Source organism: Chaetodon auriga, chromosome 24, assembly GCF_051107435.1.
Source record: "Chaetodon auriga isolate fChaAug3 chromosome 24, fChaAug3.hap1, whole genome shotgun sequence".
Taxonomy (NCBI): Eukaryota; Metazoa; Chordata; class Actinopteri; order Chaetodontiformes; family Chaetodontidae; genus Chaetodon; species Chaetodon auriga.
This window is the reverse complement of record NC_135097.1, coordinates 8615464-8629853: the sequence shown is the minus strand read 5'-3', so window position 1 is coordinate 8629853 and position 14390 is coordinate 8615464. Positions and strand designations below refer to the sequence as shown.

The window sequence follows — 14390 nt, the reverse complement described above, 5'->3', positions numbered from 1 at the left end:
TATCCTGCCATGAGCGGAAGTGTCTGGGATTCTGCTCAACCCACCGCTCTGTATCAGTCGTTTGTAAAGGGGAACGCGGCGGAGAGCGTCTGCATCTTTTCTCACAGTATCACCACCATCAGCCGGGCTCCGTTCAGCGTCGACGTGCACCATTTAATGTAGCTGTATACCAACACGGGACATGCTCTATCAGGTCAGGCTTTTCCTTCATTAGCCATGCGTAATTAGTGGCAAACCAGCGCGAGAGGAGCGGAAGACTTTCGAATGGGGTTTTCTTTCTAATGGACGTATTTTGTTATAGGTCTGCGCAGTCGACGTGAACGCCTGCCTGGACACAGGAGAGGATTAAGTTACTGTTCCTGGCGGCGGATTATTTTATTGGCCTCCTCCTGTCACGCCCGAGTCTTTGGTGATCCTTTTTCCAATTAGGAGAGGTCTCTCAGAAGCCAGGTATGCCATTGTCCTGAAAGTAATAACCTTGCCATTGCCTTGAATTGTCTCATTGTGGGCTGAACTACGCATTAATGCACGTTCTTTGTTGCTGATGGCTGTAGTTACTCTTTGCAAAAGCTTCATTCCTCCTATTGTGTGCAGACAACAATGGAACCCGGAACAGAAATGCTGTAAAAATACTGTAACTATTTAACAATATTGCAAGGTAATTCAAAGCATCATTATATAATTGAAGTACAAGATTTAGTACCACAAATCTACAGTGTTGGGCTTTATTGTACACAATTGAATGAATGTGGGGCAGCTTTTCCTCGCAAGCTGCTGGGGGAGAAATGCAGACTACAGGCTGTATACCTGCCAAAATACAATTTGCTTTGACAACTGTGGAGCATTAGGTAGATGGCATGTAGTGTTACTGGGTCCCCTCCCTCAGCAGCTCTGCCTGCCCAACCCCCTCCCCTCACAGCCACAGCATGTTTTGGTTTCAGGCGGATCATGCCCTTTTGTCCATTGAAGCCTGACTGTACTTTCCAGGACAGGCTCCCACCATGAAAGAACTCGCCTGCTGTTTTGACAGCCCCCTTTCTCTCTCGCTGACATCTAAGGATTGCTGGGGGTTCGCTGAATAAACTGTAAAATCACTGAATGTACAATGATTTTAATGAGCTCGACGCAGACGCAGAAAGCTGCAATAAAGTTTGTTCAGTTGCTGAGCAGTGCACATGTGCAAAAGCAGCAAAACCAAAGGAAAAACATCAGTTTTGGGATTATTAGTGCTGTGTGTTTTTGCAAATGGCAGGTTTATGTGTAGAATTTAAAGTAAGCTGCACACTGAATAGCAAAAGAAAGAAAAGAAATGCGTCAAGCAAAAAGTTTGTCCTGAAAAATGCTTTTTTTCTTCAGGCTTTCTTATGCAAATAGCCAACTCAGTCTTTGTGCATCATCCACATTCCAAAACACATTGAAGAAACCTGCAATAAGGCCTGTAATGGTTAATGTAATTACAAAGGCATCTGCAGCTCATGTTTTACTGTGGCACAAGTGGTTCAGTCTGAGCTGCCACTTATTATTCTTTTCATTATCAAAAAAAAGTCACAATTTCCAAGCGGTGACAACAAAAAATTTGTTTGTGAGAATATGAGCCGTAGATGAAGTCGTTTTCTTTGTTTCCTCCACAGACATGTCTTTTCGGCGAGTGGTCAGGCAGAGCAAGTTCCGCCACGTCTTCGCCCAGGCGTGGAAAGCTGAGCACTGCATCGACGACGTCAGAGTGTCCCGCGTGACGTGGGACAGCCCCCTCTGTGCGGTCAACCCCAAGTTCATCGCCGTCATCGTCGAATCCGGCGGAGGAGGGGCCTTCCTCGTTGTTCCCATCAGCAAGGTTCAGCCCTCTCTACGTTACATTCAGCATCAAATACAGGGGATCAATATTTTTAAAAGCCTCTATCTTGTTTCCCATCTTCCACTCTGCTACTAAAAGCAATATGTCAGCAACTCTCTGACACCTCGCTCCGTGTCGGGCTAATGCATATGCAGCACTTTTACAGTTCCAAGCCAAATAGTGGACAAAGGTTGTACTCCTGTGACGTATTAAAAAGTTTCTCCAGCCAACTGTCACAGTGTCATGACTTTAACTTTTGGTTTTCTCCCACAGAGCGGCAGAATCGATCAGTCCTGTCCCACAGTGCGTGGCCATGCGGCGCCGGTGCTGGACATCCAGTGGTGTCCTCATGATGACAACATGATTGCCAGTGCCTCAGAGGACTGCACAGTAAAGGCAGGTTAACAGTTTCAGGCTTGTCATGCTGCTGCGCTGGAGGTTTGTGGCCCTTTATCAGTTACTGGTGTCACCTGCTGTCACGTGTGATGCAGGTCATCCTGACCACAACTGTGCATACTGGGTCTCTAACACCATTCTTGCCTTTGGTTAAAGGAAGTAATCTAATCTACTGCTGCTGGTTTTAAAGAGCTGTTAGTGTTTTAGTGTGTTTTAAAGTCCATTTTGTCACCCCAGACTGCAGAGGCTACGCACTCAGTTTCAACTTTCAGCCTAAAAGGAACAGTGTGACATTTTCAGAAAAACACTTATTACCTCTCTTGCCAAGAGATGTATGCGAAGATCGATACCACTTTGATGTCTGTGCATGAAATATAAAGCTACAGCTGCAAGACTGTTAGCTTAGCATAGAACAAACACTGGAAACGAGGGTAAACAGCTAGACATGCTTCCTCAAAATGTAACAAATTCCACCTACCGGCTCCTCTGAAGCTCGCTGATTAACACATTATATCCTGTTTGTTTATCGAATACAAAAACTGAAGTGTGAAAACAACAATTTGTGGTTCTATGAGGGGTTATCTGCTGGACTAGTGAGGCTAGCTGTTTCCCCCTGCTTCCAGTCTTTATGCTAAGCTAAGCTAACCATCTCCTGGCTGTAGCTCTGTGTTGAACACATAGATAAGAGAGTGGTATCAATCTGTATCTAACTCTGCAAAAAACAAAAAAGAAACCTTCTCAAAATGTTGAACTATTCCTTTAAAGGTGGGGCGAGTCACTCTCCTTCACGGTATGATTAGACGATAGCATGCCAGATTTACCGCTCCCTCCTCTTCTCCTTGTCCTGTGCACGAGCACGATGCCACCTGTCGTGCACACACAGAACAGATAGCTAGCAGGACTGTGAGGAGACATTACCAACACTTTCTCCAGAATGACTCAACCCACCTTTAAGGTGCTCTTGACGATGAAAAGACTGGACGCACGAAAGAAAACGCTCTTCAGGCAGAGCAAGGAAAAACTTCCGTTTACTTGAGTGTGATTGCTTAAGATGCTGACTGGTTTAAGGCTCACCAGAGCAGAAATTAGGACTAAATAAAGGCTTTCAGCTCTCCTTGCTCTTCCTGAGGGGTGTTTTCCTTTCTGTGACCAAGAATAAACTTCTGGAAAAAACACCCTAGGCTAATTAAATGGCGTAGAAATGTATGGATCAATGCATCATAGGAAACATCAGTGGCTTTCATGCACCTAAATGGATCCATCATACGTTACTGTAAAGGCATTCACAAACAAACTGTCTTGCACTGAAGGTGTGGCAGATCCCAGACGGGGGCCCGACGAGTTCAATGACTGAAACCCTAACCCTGGAGGTACACAGTAAAAGAGTGGGAATCCTTGCTTGGCACCCAACTGCCCTCAATATCCTCCTGACTGCAGGTAACATCAAGTACAGCAAACATGGCTGCTAACAATACCGGGGTTATGTTATCCATGTGCTAAATATTCTACACTAGCAAGAGAAAAGTGACCCGCACTACTCCGTTTGTCAATAGTGAGAGTTTAAGAACAGCTCTTATCTTACTGTGCTGGTGTTCAGTGACAGCCAGTTCTACTGCATTATACAGGCATGGAGTTGGGTTTCCCCCCCTCAAGCAAATCATAGTCTGCAGTGTGAGTTTTAGAGCGAACGTGAAAAACCTGAAACATAATTGCGCTTTTGTTGGAATGCGTGTGTCCCAAACACCCACAGGTGCGTTGTGTTGTCTTACTTAAGTCTGGTTTTTGACCTGTAAGTGCAGCGAATCATCTCCGTATCTCAAGTAGCCACACAAACACATTGCTGAACTGTAGTGATGTTTTTATTTAGAAATATAATGGAGTCAGGATTTGCGTCAGGACGAGTAAACTTTAAACTTGGTTAAATATTTATTATTGTCTAGACAAAGAAAAACACATTCTGAGTATTATTTATCAGGAGTTAAACATTCAAAAACTCAGCCTCCTCAGGACTGTGGGTGTGGTTTGGTCAGATTTGGTTGGGCCGGCAGCATAAGCAAATCTTTATTCAGATATTGCTCTATTCTGATTGGTGCACAGAAGTACATGACATCACCTTTTTCCAGCTGAGCTCGCTCCCCGTCAAAGCGGTGACACAAATACAGACGTGTCTCGTGTGTAACCACTGCTCCAGTTTGGCAGAAAATGCTGTGTTCATGCTGGACCTCATCGCTCAAGTCAGTGACTGAACTGCGTGGTATTTGCATACGAGCACACACCTGTCACGTGTCAAGCCGCCTTTGTTCAGCGGATTTAAGACAATGAAACAGAACCACGTCATTACATTTCTTCAGGTGGAGCTTTGGAATCAACTTCCTGCCTTTCAGGTTGATCGTTGGCTTCCTGTTGCTTTCAGAACTGTGCTAATGTACATCACCAGTTTTACGTCCTCCTCTTGGTATACAAAGCTCTTAATGGGCGCGGTACACATCAGACATGCTCTCGGTTTATAAAGTCTGCACATCTCTCAGGTCACGAGGCACCAATCTGCTTTATGTTCCTGCTTTTGAATAGCCTGCCTCCCGAACTTAGATGTATTTTACTTACACTTTAGAAAGCCAATTAAAAACATATAGAGGCGTAGATATACATAAATATATGCAGTGATTTTATCAGCTTGTAAAGCACCTTTGGTTTCTTTCATATGTAATGGTTCTGCACAAATAACACACACTTTCATGCTGGACACGTTTCCTCTTCTGTGAACTAACACCACGCTGGGTGTTGTGTTTTTCTCTCTAGGCTGTGATAATGTGATTTGCGTGTGGAACTTGGGCACTGGAGAACTCGTGTACCAGCTGACTGATGCTCACCCAGACCTGATCTACAGTGTGAGCTGGAACAAGGACGGCAGTGCCATCTGTACCGTCTGCAAGGACAAGGCTCTGCGTGTCATCGACCCACGAAGGGGCACCGTGCTCAAGGTCATTTTGCATTTCTGCGGATGCGTACAACAGAAGTTACATGACACTACATCATGCACACGTCCTTACTGTAATCCTACAGTGGCCACATCAGTCCTTCATCAGTCTTGAATTGTTGTTCTAGGTAAAAGAGAAGGTCCACGAAGGCACCCGGCCAATGAGAGCTGTGTTCCTCTCTGATGGGAAGATCCTGACCACAGGCTTCAGCCGTATGAGTGAAAGGCAGCTGGCATTGTGGGATACGGTAAGTCTGATGGGCCAGTCCAGCGTCGCTAAGAACTATTTGCATATTGAGCAAATCTGCAGGGCACAATTGACGTTCAGTGTCCACGTAGGAAGCAGTGAATGTTTTATTCAGTAAAACAGGAAGAAAGACTAACTATTAATTTTTATTTTTCTTTCCCGAATTTTAAAGGATACATTCACCATTTTTCAGGAGCCTCTGCAAACAATTTTTGCTCACTGTAATCATTTGTTCTGTTCATTATTGCCATTAAAAGATCCCGTCTTAATATGTCTGCAAGTGCTTATCTTAGTTTATCTAAGCTGATATATATAGTATATTATAAGTAGTATTAAATTCATGTTTTCTGTTATTCTGTTTTTTTTTTTTACAGAAAGATCTCTCTGAGCCAATGGCATTACAGGAGATGGATACAAGTAACGGGGTTCTTCTACCCTTTTATGACCCTGACACAAACATGGTCTACCTGTGTGGAAAGGTATCTCAGGATTGTATAGAACTGAGATTTACTCAGATGGTAAAAAAAAAAAAGGTGTCATTTCCCATTGATTTTTGGTTCAGTCGTCTTAATCAGATTGTCTTCTGTTGTACAGGGGGACTGCACCATCCGGTATTTTGAAGTGACGGATGAAACCCCGTATGTCCACTTCATCAGTTTATACAGCAGCAAAGAGCCTCAGAGAGGTGCAGGCTTTCTTAGTAAAAGAGGAGTGGATGTCAACAAGTGTGAAATCGCAAGGTGAATATGTTTGGTTGTGTCTTCCTTGATATTCTTTTAATTACTTTTTTAAAGGATCTTATTCTTATCGTCACCAAAGTCCATGGAAAGACCAAAAACAACAATAAATCGACTCTACTAAGTATTGCCTGTGCATAGATACACATAGGTTATTACTTACTGTGCCATTGACCTCCACTGAAATGACTGAAAACACATAAATAAGGCACGCCATTGCACTGGGTAACACTGCTGCCCTAAATACTTACTCACACCAAATGTGTGTTAATCCACAGCTGAAAATAGTCTCAAACGAATTCTGTTTGAGTAACTTCTGCAAAAAAGTACAGTACACATGTTTTTTAGGAAGTTACTTTAAAGTTAAGGTATACATTTGATTGTATTTATATCTCCTGTAGAAACCATAGGAACCACAGTCAACCTCAATAAGTAATAAAGCATTTAAAGCCACGTTTTTGTTGTCGGTCTTTTCACATGGTTTGTTGACGTCGAGAAAAGTACTTATAAGTACTTATTAAGTACTTATCCTTCAATAAGGTGACTGATTGCCTGGTCTTCTGTAGGTTCTACAAACTCCATGAAAGGAAAGTGGAACCAATTTCTATGACTGTACCACGGAAGGTAAGCCATGCACAGTCTGTAAAACCAATTTAAAAATAACCAATTTATATTTCTTATATTTTTAAAAATGCAATCATATGCACAGGAGGTCTATCCATGACTGTACGATAAAAACACTCTTCTGTCTCCGTCTTGCCTCCCTAGTCAGATCTGTTTCAGGGAGATCTTTACCCGGACACAGCTGGCTTGGAGCCGGCTCTCCTGGCTGATGAGTGGATCGCTGGGCAGGATGCACCGCCCCTGTTGGTCTCTCTGAGTGGTGGGTACTCAGCCCCTCCATCCAAGCACAGAGACACCCTCAGAAACAAACCCCAGCTCGTCTCGCAGGACTCCGGGACTGGGGCCGCTACACCTTCAGCAGCCAGTGCAGCAACTTCCACATGTACATCTACCTCTGCTGCCAAGGAGGCAGAGGAAGAGGTGCCACAGCCGCGAGTAGCCACGAAGGAGACAGATGGAAATGCTGAGAGGCCGAAGAGAGAGGTGAGTGGACAGAATGAGACATACGAACACGTTTCATGCTCAAAGTCGTTTCCTGACCCATTCCTTCTCTCCTCGCTTCTTTCAGGATGATCTGTTGAACGAGTTGTTAGCAGAAATGAAGGCCTTGCGCGCCGTCGTCCTCGCTCAGAGCCAGAGAATCGAGTTGCTGGAGAGGCAGCTGGCTCGGATTGAGGATGGGGATGTATGAGCAAGGCGGAAAACCACTACATTCGGAGGGCATTCTTACTAAATCCATAGACCATAGCCTTACTAGAATCAACAGTACCTTAAGCTGTGTGATTGGGAGAATGTAGTGAAGGGGAGCAACAAACTGTAAGTCAAGGTGGCTTACAACCAGGTCAGCTATTGTGGTAGAAACAAGGCTGCAATTTGTTCTGTGATTGTTGTCCAGACTATGACTGGGGTGTCATCTGCATAGAGTGATTTCTGACAGTGAGATAAAGTTTCTGTTTTTCATATGATGAAGTATTGTAGCAGATATTTGGTGGTGGATATAGTGCATCTTTGAGCTTTGCTAAATCCTTACATTAAGTTTGAAGGGCTTTGACAGAGTTGCAGTGGAACCATTGCCTCAAATTAATGCACAAAGCGATGATTAAAGCGTTATAATAAAGCTAATGAATACTATAGCAAAGCAATCAAGCACCTCCAATATGTTTTTTTTTTTGTACGAAGCACTCACAAATGTAACCATTAGGGCTATTTAATCAGGTAGTTAAAGCTGCTAAACTGTGATGTAATATCAGACCCCCAGCTGTTAACTTATTGTGTGACTTGTGGTTTGTTTTACTACTTCATTATAGGATGCCGTGTGTAAGGTTAATGGTAGGAAAATCTTCTGGTACATAAATCATGAGCTTGACGGTGAGAATTATGTGAATAATAGCTGACAGGAGTGTAGTTGAATATTTATGTGTTGTAATTCTGTGTAGTCTTTGCAGTCATTGAAAAGGTAACACTTTGTGATTTTTGTACCTCATGTTATCAGGAGAGGAGAGCGGCTTTGAAGTTTTCTGTAACAAGAGTTGCCCAGTGCCTAGTTGTGCTTCATACTGGACATACAAATGTTACCTAAAGCTAATTAGAGGGCATTCTCTCTAAAACAAAGGCCTGCAGTTAAGTGATTTCAGCTACGAAAAAGAGGAAGTTACAATGAAATGTGAAGCATTTTCTACAGTTTTGAATTGCATTTGTATTGGTGTTAAAAGATGGAAAGATCTTTTTTTTTTTTAGTTTTGCAGTTTTGTTTTTTTTTCATTATATTTAGAAGGATTTTTGTTAACTTTTCCATCAGTCAATGGTACATTCCACACTAAGCTTAACCCTTTATTACTTCAGTGATTTATATTCCTTTATGCACTTACCCCTTTACACTAACTGTAAAACCAGTAGCAGGTTAAAGGAGACTACATTGTGAAAACCCAATAAACATTCATTCCTCCTTTGTATTAATGGAATGGCTTTTTATTTACACTAAGAAATGCTGTGATCACGATCATATATTTGTGGTATTTGTGATAATTTCTAGGTCAAGGCTCGTTTGAATAGTGTGCATATTGAGTGTGTTGACTGTGTGCCAAGCGACTGCTGCCTACTCCAATTAAACAGACATATGCGCTCACACAAAACACATTGCCTCCATAAAGAATGCAACACCCTGAAGATTTCTCATGTTTTATGTTGGCTTTTGTTGGGGTTTGTTGTGTGAATTTCTCATACTTTATGTTATATTCTTATGAAGTCTCATAAATTTAATACGGGGTTGCCAATTAACCAATAATGAGGTCCCACAGATGACGGTCCACACCACATCAGAAACTACAGTCAAGTGAAGCTGTCTGATTTCAGAGAGAATAGAAAGATGTAAAACAGTTTCTGAAGTTTTCACATGAGCACAGCAGCCTCCGCTATTAGCTGGAACTTTGTGAGCATTCTCGTTTTTAGTAGGCCACCCTAAACGAACTGAGCAATCAAGAAAGAAGGGCAATGTTTGACACAACAACAGAGCTAAATATGGCCTGTGTGAAAGACAGGCAGCAGGGTGAGGATGAGGAAGGCACACGGCAGCTGCTGCCAGTTTGCAAAAGCGCTTGCAATAAATAACAGAATAATCCATGGCCTGATGTAATGAAACCTAAACCCAGAAGAATGTGCAAAGCTCCACATCTTGGCACTCGAGCCACCATCATGCAGAAACATGGCTGATGGTGTCGTGAATGGCTGTGCTGTTGTGTCTGTGTTGCAGTTGTGTTAGTAGAAGACGAGTCTGTAGTAGCGTCCTTAAGCATCAGAGACCCAGATTAGGACACTAATACAACACTAACCAGCAATCAACACTGAAGGAGCCTCCAAGAAATCCCAGCACTCAGTCCAGCTAAAAACCTGTTGAGTGTGAGCTGAAGATGTTGCTGCAGGTAAGGTGGAAAGAACATAAGGTAATACACCCTCAGCCTCTTAAAGGGAGTAAAATGATTTCTGATTACTGGGTTTAAAAATGTAAAATCTGTAATTTCAAACATTTTGTAATTGCACATCGTACAGTTATGCACTCAGCTGGATAGTACACTGTAAAACTACTGTACAGATTTGATGCAGCTGTGTAGAGTGCAGGGCTGTGGCTGCCTGGCCATCGGACTGAAAACAGGATGTGGCCATGTTGTTTCACGTTCAGAAGCCGGGTGCTTCTTTTGAGCTTGATCTGCTTTTTTTTTTTCTTTCTTTCTTTTTGACAGGTTTAAATCTTACAACCGTAGAGAAAAAAAACCCTTCATATTTGTGTTTAAATCTAAGAATTATCTGGGTCATGATTTAATTTTTGGGTCATTTTGGTGCTCATTTAACCCTCTTAGAGTATGTTTGTTCATAAAATAGACTTATTATACATTGCATACTGTAATCTGAACCTGCGCTGCAAACTCAAAGTGACAGAATTGACCTTTGCAGCGGAAAAATTCAAATATGTCTCTGTTCCTCTTTCCACAAATACATTGCACATGCTTTTATTTGTGCTATCCACCCCACCCTGTTTGATTTTGTCTTTAATCTCTATGCTCTCACCCCCTTCTGCCTCCACCTACCTTAGCTGTCTTCACCACATTTCATGCAGCAGCCCTCCTCTCGTTTTCACATGCTTCCACACTGTTCAGAAGTACCCTAAATGTCACACACAAGTCAGTCTCTTATCAGAGTTTGAGCTCTAGCATTGTCTGGGACCACAAATTTGATCTTCTGATTAATCTTCTGGGTAAGTGTTTAATACTTTATTTCCTTCCTTTTTTCATTTTTCTAATGGTGTCTTACCTCGCTTTTGCTGCACACCTTTTGATTGTTTTTTAATTACAGTAATCATAATGTAACTGCCTTATCTTTTGTCTGCTTTTCTGTATTTAAATTACAGCTCCACATTAATATTTAGCTAGTTTAGATACTTGAATTTTTTACATGTGAAATAGTGGTATAATTGCAGTATTGCCAGCATTAATTCACAGCCTAGGTCAGTTATCCTCATGCATTTCAGCTTCAATTGCACCTTAAGTGGGCTTATTTCTGTATTTTTTTTAATTGAATATTGTTTTGCTGTATTTAATGCCACATTCTATTCAAATTTACCACGACTGAAAAAAAGTCTCCTCCCATGGCGGTCTGACTGATGCTGCTCAGATATCATTTTGACAGGAAACCAGCAGCACTGCGAGCGGTCTGCTAGCTTCCTGTCACTCCTCAGCACACAGTTTACAGTCAAACAAGATAAAGGCAATACAGACTTCCTGTTACATCTCCTGTATATGTACTTATGTATGTTACAGCTATGAGCCTGTGGTTACATTTCTGCCAGCATGGATGTAACATTTCTTGCTAATCTGCTGAAATACTACTATACAATTTAACTGAATGGTTAAACTTTTATTTCACATGTCTATTGTCCAGATGATATTATACATACATGTTGTTATTTAAACAAGTCTAAAGGTTTAGCTGGAAACACCATGCACTGTCATTTAGTTGTCTTATTTTATTATTTCTAGATCCTGAATATAAATTTACCAATGGATCCCCTTCTGTCGAAAACCTGTTGACTGCAAAATTCTGCCTTTAACGGTGACACCAAGCCAGTGGGATATTTCTTCTCATCAGGGACTTTCTAAGGAGGTAAAGAACTTTGAAAATCTAATCTGTCTCAGTATTGTGGAAGTTACAGATTTCTGGTGCTCTTGGAAAGGACTAGCAGTTAATTGAGACCCGGTTCAAACAGTCTGCATAATGTTTGCACCTGTGCCAACTGCCAACCTGTTGCAGGTTGCCACAAGTGAACATTTGCTGCCATTATTTAATCTTCCTCGCACAGACAACATTGCTTTATTTGACAAACCACACCAGAAATTATGATATAAACCTTTTGGAAAATACACTTCTTTTTTTTTCTTTTTTTTTGAGTGAGATGAGAAGATTGATACCACTTTCATCACTTTCATGTCTGTAAGGTAACTATGAAGTTACAGTCAGCAGCTAGCTATCTTAGCTTAGCTTAGCTTAGCGTAAAGATTAGAAACAGGGGAAAACAGCTAGCCTGACACTGCCCAAAGGTAAGAAAATCCACGTATCAGCATTTGTAAAGCTCACTAATTCATACATTACATCTTGTTCGTTTGATTTAACAAACATGTAAAAACAACAATTTGCTGTGTAATGAGGGGTTTTGTGTTATTTCTTGGAACCTGGGGACAGCATTAGGCTAGCTGTTTCTCCCTGATTCCAGTGTTTATGTCAAGCTAAGTTAACAGGCTGCTTCAGCTACCACACAGTGAGAGTGGCATGAGTGACAAGTCAGTAAATAAGTGTATTCCTCAAAAAATTGTGTGAAAGAAAATGCCATGAAATCCCAAAACACTCATGGAAATGAATAAATCCCAATGTGTGACCATAATAACTCAGCTAACTTTTTCTCTCTCTTCACTTCAGGCATGGCTGACTCCACCATGACACCATCCACGCAGACTGTGCTGATCCTTTTTTTCTTCCTAATCGCTTTAATTGCACTGCTGATTTTGTTGTACAAGAAGCTAAACAGGGAGGCCAAAGGAGAATATAACATCCACCACATGGTGTATAAGGAAGGAGGGATCAGGGACAGGCTGAGGGGTGCAGCAGTAGCTCTGGAGACACGTCTCGGGGTCCAGCTGTGGCCTCGTAGTGAGACTGATGAGGACGGAGAGGAAATGCAGGAAGTCCAAGATGAGGAGAGACAGTTGGAGGAAGGTGGTAGCCAGGGGAGTGACTGGGAGGAAGACGAGGAGGAGAAGACAGAGCAGTGCGGTGAGGCTAAAGGAGAAGGAAGTGACTCTTCAGATGATAACACAAGTGTGGAGACTTCGGAAGGAGGGGAGCAAACCAGGCTAACAGATCAGCCAGAGGCAAACGGAGAGGTGGGGGAGAAAGGGGAGGAAAAGGAGGAGAAAGCGGGAGATGGGGAAGGCAAAGGTGAAACGAGTGGAGGGGATGGATTGTTGGTAAATCTAAAGCAGTTCTCCGGAAGTGCCACCTGGTCTGAGGAAGGGGGAGGCATGACTGCACTGTGAGAACAGAATAAAGGAAAACATGAAATACAAGGGAGGCTGAAGAAATTGTTTTTCTGTAATTTTATTTCCCAGCATGAAGGTCTAAATGCTGCTTCACACTGCCAGGGAAAAAAACTAGTCAAGTAGTCTAAAAATACTGGAATCATCCTATAAAACACCAAGTTTTTCATTGCAGACTGTCAGCTGTAGACATAAGCCCAGTGTCTTCAAAGTTTTGACTTACATGCAGGAGTACACCAGAAAACATTTTGAATGTTTGTACAAGATGTTAGCCTTTGTAATATAAAACTGTGGCATATGCTTTTTTAAGAAAAATGTTTTAAATGTTTTTTTCTAATTCATGTGAAAAATAAAAACTGATTTTGTTGTGTTTGTACTGTTCTTAATGTCATTTTTAGAGAGAAAAAAAAACATGTTTAAGTGGTTGCCACTTCTCAAATGTGAAGTTTGGATGCCTTTTTATCTCATATGTACAAGGTATCATTGCTCCCACCGTCCCTTTCAGGGCTTCAGTAGGGATAACTGATGTGATAGTGCTAAACTGAGTACTTCTGGGGATTTATGAGGAAAAAAGTACTTTGAAATCAATTGGCAGATTACCAATGATGAAGATGCTCATAGTAATGTTATTGTAGGTGGGAGTCAAACTTTCCATCAAGTGACATTTCATTTAAGTTACGTTGTGGTCTAAAGCAGCTCATTTACTCATTTTTGCTTACTTTTTTTACTACCGTATGACGTGACCCAGACGAGCGTTTGACAAGTGCGCAGAGGCACAGGCGGATGCACCTGATTTTCTAAATAAAACTTCTTTCAGACTCTGATGATCCATAAAATATTTTTTGTGCAGTCTCCCTGTGCGTACCAAATGGCCCCGGGTTCTGACCTCCAGAAGAAAAACCACTGATAGACTCAAGCTTATTCAAAACTCTGCAGCTCGACTATGAACCAGAACTATGAGCAGAGAGCACATTAGTCTAGTTTTAGCTGCTCTGCACTGACTTCCTGTAACTGTTTGTGTGTGTGTGTGTGTGTGTGTGTGTGTGTGTGTGTGTGTTCGTGTGTGTGTGTGTGTTCGACATGTGTACAGAGGCACAGGCGGATGCACCAGATTTTCAACATAAAACTTCTTTCAGACTCTGCTGAACAATATTATTGTTGGTTATTGGAAGAGAGTTCACGAACAGTTTTATTGTAATAATGAGTTGTCACGGTAGCCTTTATGACTACAAAATATATGGTGACGTCTTGGTTGACCAATGGGGATGTAGCTCAGTGGTAGAGCGCATGCTTCGCATGTATGAGGTCCCGGGTTCAATCCCCGGCATCTCCACTCTTTTTGGACATGTTTAATTTCCCTCCGAAGAAAACTTAAAACGTATCACAGGAAAATCTGACTGTGAAAAACCTTCTTTAACAACACGAAATCTATTGAAAATACAGCTACGGTGAAAAAACTGTTCGAGATAAGAGACGTTCGTCATTGGCCAGACCG

At 42.0% G+C, this 14390-nt stretch overlaps 1 protein-coding gene, 1 long non-coding RNA gene and 1 other non-coding gene across 3 annotated transcripts; all 3 read left to right on the top strand.

The window, feature by feature from the left end:
- Positions 1 to 25: 25 nt before the first annotated feature.
- coro1b (coronin, actin binding protein, 1B) lies at positions 26 to 8771 on the top strand. Its single transcript, XM_076725113.1, has 12 exons — positions 26 to 193; positions 302 to 450; positions 1632 to 1834; positions 2108 to 2230; positions 3541 to 3667; positions 5030 to 5211; positions 5336 to 5455; positions 5829 to 5933; positions 6049 to 6194; positions 6758 to 6815; positions 6960 to 7298; positions 7384 to 8771. The coding sequence occupies exons 3-12, from the start codon at positions 1634 to 1636 to the stop codon at positions 7504 to 7506; spliced, it is 1524 nt and encodes a 507-aa protein (XP_076581228.1). The 5' UTR covers positions 26 to 193; positions 302 to 450; positions 1632 to 1633; the 3' UTR covers positions 7507 to 8771.
- Positions 8772 to 10390: 1619 nt separating this feature from the next.
- Positions 10391 to 13265, top strand: LOC143317244 (uncharacterized). The gene is made up of 3 exons (XR_013076649.1): positions 10391 to 10563; positions 11345 to 11468; positions 12279 to 13265. It is a non-coding gene; the product is annotated as an uncharacterized LOC143317244 (long non-coding RNA).
- Positions 13266 to 14156: 891 nt separating this feature from the next.
- trnaa-cgc (transfer RNA alanine (anticodon CGC)) lies at positions 14157 to 14228 on the top strand. The gene has a single exon. It is a non-coding gene; the product is annotated as a tRNA-Ala (tRNA).
- The last annotated feature ends 162 nt before the right edge of the window (positions 14229 to 14390 follow it).

What these genes read in the sequence shown, in the direction of transcription:
- coro1b (XM_076725113.1), top strand. Translation starts at nt 1,634, where the DNA reads ATGTCTTTTCGGCGAGTGGTCAGGCAGAGCAAGTTCCGCCACGTCTTC. An exon ending in TCGTTGTTCCCATCAGCAAG is followed by an intron (nt 1,835 to 2,107) that starts GTTCAGCCCTCT and finishes TTTCTCCCACAG; the next exon opens with AGCGGCAGAATCGATCAGTC. An exon ending in CAATATCCTCCTGACTGCAG is followed by an intron (nt 3,668 to 5,029) that starts GTAACATCAAGT and finishes TTTTCTCTCTAG; the next exon opens with GCTGTGATAATGTGATTTGC.